Source organism: Ursus maritimus, assembly GCF_017311325.1.
Source record: "Ursus maritimus isolate PB19 chromosome X unlocalized genomic scaffold, ASM1731132v1 scaffold_X1, whole genome shotgun sequence".
NCBI lineage: Eukaryota > Metazoa > Chordata > Mammalia > Carnivora > Ursidae > Ursus > Ursus maritimus.
The window spans coordinates 74,712,743-74,718,353 of NW_024423319.1; the positions used below are offsets into that span (position 1 = coordinate 74,712,743).

A 5,611-nucleotide genomic window follows, 5' to 3' on the forward strand; every position below is an offset into this window, starting at 1 on the left:
GGGGAGGGCACGTATTGCATGGTGCCCTGGGTGTTATATGCAACTAATGAATCATCGAACTTTACATCAAAATCCAGGGATGTACTGTATGGTGACTAACATAATATAATAACGAAACATTTAAAAAAAGAAATGTATATAACTTTCTTAGGTTTGTGAATGGAAAAGATATCTAAAGCAATCAAATCATTCAATAATTTGGGAAAAATATATGTTCACCAATTCCACAAATATTTAATAAACACCTAGGAGACATTGTTCTAAGTTGCTACAATTTTTTTATGCATAGTTGCTGCAATTTTGATAGTCAATGGAGCAGACAAAGATCATTTTGTAAAAATAATCTTGGACTTCATTGTCTTTGTCTGTTCATATTATTACTAATATTTGGACGTGGGAAAGTTTGTCCCGCTTTGCGAAAAATGAAAAAAGCTTGCACTGAGGAGAAAGCAAGACCCACAGAAACTGCAGCTAAGAAAGATAAAGTATGCCATGCAGCCACTCATTATATAGGTGCCACTGTACCTGCTTCCTCATGTAGTTCTGATATTACCCATAATAACATTATCCGATGACAACCTACAGTATAATATTGTCTACTTTCAGTATTTTCTGTATGCATGCATATGCATATAGGTGTATTTTTTGTTTGTAAAAAGTTGCCTTATAATATATGTACTCTTTTGTATAATGCTTCTGTTGCTTCAAATTATGAAATTTTCTGAATGTATTAAAATTGTAATATTTAGATATAAAAAATTTAAATAATACCATGATAGTTCAGCAAAGATATATAGAAGAATCTTTGTCTAATTTCAAATAAGGAAAGATTTTCTAAACAGAAATACAAAAATGCATACTTGGAAAATCTAATTTGGCTTCTTTAGAATTAAAACATCCTGGGTCACTGGGTGGGTCAGTTGGTTAATCATCTGACTCTTGGTTTCAGCTCAGGTCATGATCTCATGGGTTCTGGGATCAAGCCCCACCTTGGGCTCCATGCTCAGCAGGGAGTCTGCTTGAGATTTTCTCCCTCTGCCCCTCCCCTCGTGCACTCTCTCTCAAGGAAACAAACAAATAAATAAAACTTAAAAATAAGAATTAAATAAAATAAGAATTAAATAAATAAAAGAAATAAATTAAATGAATTAATTAATTAAAGAAATAAATTTAATAAGAATTAAAATCCTTATAATAAGGAGTACCATAAACATTTTAAATGGTGAATAAAAATTATTAAGAGAAAGATGTATGTATATATATATAACACAGATATATAAAGGTAAAAATGTGTATATAATAGACAATGACTAGTCTTACATTATAAGGAGATTTTAGCAATTAATAAGGAGAAAATAATATAAGCCTATACAGACATAATTAAATACAAAGCCAGACAATTTTGAAATCTCTCTCCCTCTTTAGGTATATACGAAGTTGAATTGACTATGTATGTATACACACACACACACACACACACACACACATATATATATAGTGCATGTATATGTATGTGTGTGTGTATATATACATATACACATTTTCAAAATTATGTATACATATATATACACACACACATATATAATTAGATACAAAGCCAGACAATTTAAATCTCTCTCCCTATTTAGGTATATATGAAGGAGAGACATTTCAAAATTGTCTATGTATATATATATACATATGAACACACATATATATAGTGTTTATATTGTATATATGTTTGTATATATATGCATATATATACATTTTCAAAATTGTCTATGTATATACATACACACATGTATATAGTGTATATATACAGACACACACACACACACACAAATGTACATGAAAGTTTGTTTTCCCTAATAAACAAAGGCAAATAATGAGATACCACTGTTCATCTTTTTAAATTGCTAAAAATTGTAGGTAAATGATTATATTCAATACTGACAGTTGAGAAAAAAACGTTCTCATACACTAGCAGTGGGAGCTTGAATGTGTACAATCCTTAACACTCTGATCAAAAACCCTTTGTCTATGTCATTTCTCTTATAGAATAACATTCTCGAGCAAAACCTAGAGGCTTGAGCCTTGGCAAGGGGCCAAACTCAAGGGAGGACTAGAAACAGGGGGCGGGACCACAGGGAGGGAGGGGCTAGGCGGACAATAAAGAATGCAGAGCCTCCTCTGTGACGTTTGGGACTGCGTTTGAACGTCCTAGTTAGACTAGGGCGTAGGCAGAGGTGGCAGGCCACAGCAATGCCATGGCAGTGAATGCTCTGCAACAGTCTCATTTAGGGGATCTGAGATCTTTCGTATATGGGGCCCCTGAGCAGTCGCATACTGCAATGCAGGGAATCAGGCATAGTTAATTCGCAGCCCCCAGTAGCCCAGGCGGGCCCCAATTATATACCTGGCAGCCGTAAACGCAAGCAGAGCAGTGGGCCCTGCCTAAGCCCGGAATCTGAGATCAGCCAAAGGTCTTTAGACCAGGAAGAGGATCTACAGCATGTAGTCAGCACAAGCCAGGGTAAAAAAGTTAAGATCGCATCTGAGTATGCTTACCAAACTTTATTTTTGAGCGGAGAAACAAGTGATGTTAAAGTCCGTGCCCTGGGGAAAGTATGGTGTTTACACAAAATGTTTTTATGTCAGTCAGGCTACTTTGCTACTATGTTTAGAGGTTCTTGGGAAGAATCGCATAAGGATATTATTGACCTGGAGATTAATGACCAGAATATAAATGTCGATTCCCTGAACTTTGTACTAGGCTCGCTGTATAGGGATAAATACATCTTAATGGATCCCCTTCAAATTCCACGAGTTTTGGCAACAGCATGCCTGTTTCAAGTAGAGGAATTAATTCAGCAGTGTGATGAGACCATGAAGAAAACAATTAATGTAAAAACTGTATGCGGCTATTATGCAGCAGCAGAGACCTATGGGCTACATTCTGTAAAGACAGGGTGTTTTGAATGGCTTCTCCACAATTTGATGACACATCCAAGTGTTGAACTTTACAAAGAACTCAGTATAGATCTCATGAATCTTCTAATTTCTTCTTCTAATTTATTAGTAATGCAAAAGGAAATGGATGTATATACCACACTTAAAGAGTGGATGTTCCTTCACCTTAACCCAGCTTGGAAAGGCTCAATGAAACAGCTTTTAGCTAATGCAAACAACTGGTTTTCTAGTCACAGGGAATGTGTTGGTAATATTGCCTTTCTTGAAACCAAACAAGGTATACCATTCCAACCAGTGTTTAAAAACTTAAGATTTCAGCATATCATCTCTGACCTGACCGCCACAAGAGTTATTGAACAAGATACTCTGATACCTTCAAAATGGTTATCATCTGTTTATAAACAACAATGGTTTACCTTGCTTAGAGCACAACAATACAGGGAAATTGGGCCTCAAAAGATCAATGAAACAGAACTTGAAGAACATAGCATGAGATGTGGTAAGAGGATTGTCAAGGATGGAAAATACTCCTGGAAGTGGTCAGGTTACAACTTTGGCTTTCCCTTACATGTCATCTTCACCAGCCATTATATAATTTTCAAGCAAAATACTTTCAGTCAGCCATGTGACAGTTCCATTTCTCTACAACCTCTAAGAAATATTGTGTTCAGATTAACTTTGGTGTATTTTGATTCTGGTGGAAAACTAAGTTTCAGCAAAACAACTGGTTACAAAATACTTACCTTTGAAAAGGATGAGGAACGAGTAGTCATGAAGTTGGATAGCACAGTTCTGAGTTTCCCTTTATATGTATTCTGTAACTTCTTGTTTATATCATTAGAAAATCCAGGAAATTGACAGTCTTGTCAATGAGGATATATTAGCATTTTGAAAACTTCTGATGTCTCATATCATTTAATGGCCCTACTGTTAAACACAATAAAGACCAATAACAGAAATAAAAAAAATCTTTTAACTGTAACTATCATAAATGACTACTATTTATCTTCATTTTATTTCTGCATATCAATGAAGAAAAAGTTTAATTCCAGGAAAATATATCTGTGAAACCAAGTGGTCAATGATGCTGACATCTTTCGCTTTTCATTTACCATCAACAGGCAAGCTCCAAATGGAAACAAAGAGACTATAGGAAAAATAAATTAACTTGTTAGATAAATTTTACCTTAACTAATATTGAGAGAAAATAAAAAAATATCTTCCTTGCTGAAATTATTGCACTAGTGTGACTCTAATTGCAGCAATATTACAAAAGAGTTAATCGAGTAAAAGCTATGATTAGGAATTTTCTTTGGACTCTGTAATGTACAGAGTTAAATAGCCAGACAAAAATGTCAGGTTTTACATTACATATGGTACAATTTATTGATATTTTACAATTAATCTGCCACGTGTCCCATTTTCTCTGTGGTTTGAAGAATGCATATTGCTGACTATCTGGAAAATGAGTATTTTTCACACTTAAAGAGTGGAATTATGAATTAAAAAGTGGATATATAATGCATATAACTTATATATACATGTTATATAGTTACATATTATTATATACCATATAAATATAAGCAAAATATATTAATATAAGTATATAATAACAATTATATAACATATAAACATATAATAACATATATATTATATGTAAATATATACAAATAAAGATATAGTTATATTTAATATATGAACTCATATATATGCACACACATATACAATTTTTGAAAAGGTTGGATAAAGGTTATGAACTAAAATGGGTTTTATAAATACCAGTTATTCCTGTGGATATCCAGATATGAATAATTTCAAAGTATCCTCTTCATTTTTTCTATTTGTGCTTATATTTGGTTTACTCTTTTTTTGCCAGAGTTTGTCCTTTTTGTCTATGGAGTATCTGAAGTAACATTTATTTCAAAATAGAAGCCAATTGGATAAACATTATACTTTCAAAAATATGTCTACTAGTTCATGAGCTAGGAAGAGAGAGCCCTGTATGTCCAGCTGACTGGTGCAAATTTCAAAAAAATTTATAGCACCTCGAATGCTGTTTATATTTGTTCAATATGATTGTCTTTTTCTATGAACATACATAATAATCATATCACATATTCCTTGCATACCAAGCATGCAGTCAAGAATAACTTATTTTAATGTGCTTGCCACAGCCATTTTTCAATTTTTATCCACATGGTTCTCATGTTCTATCAAATTGTAAGGATCTTGCAAAAACATACATCATGTATTCCATCCCCTCTCCAGGCAGAGTCTAAATGAGTTCTCAATTTCAAATTTTAAAAACTTGGAACTTTTAGAAAATAAAAATCCTAAATTTGAAAGAGAACAGTAGGGGAAAGTAGAATTGCACATGGAATCACAAAAGTCTGTGGTACGCCCCAAAATATTACTATCACAACTTCCTCAAGTATCTCACTCAGTGTTACACATAAGGAGTGGGGTAATGATAGCAATAGAAAAATATGACTGTCATGCTCCATATTTCCCCAAATAACTTAGGATCATTGTTTCAAATACTCTGCCAATCCCAAAACATAAGTGAACCTGTAAGTAATTTAGGTTATCTCTTACCCCCTTCGTCTTCACCTGGTCCTTCAACCATCATTTAAGATAGATTATGTATTTATTTATTTATTTA

General features: G+C 33.3%; 1 protein-coding gene across 1 annotated transcript; it reads left to right on the top strand.

The window, feature by feature from the left end:
• The first annotated feature begins 2,178 nt into the window (after positions 1 to 2,178).
• LOC103680494 (germ cell-less protein-like 2) lies at positions 2,179 to 3,807 on the top strand. The gene has a single exon (XM_008709996.1). It carries the CDS (start codon positions 2,302 to 2,304, stop codon positions 3,805 to 3,807), a length of 1,506 nt encoding a protein of 501 aa, XP_008708218.1. The 5' UTR covers positions 2,179 to 2,301.
• The last annotated feature ends 1,804 nt before the right edge of the window (positions 3,808 to 5,611 follow it).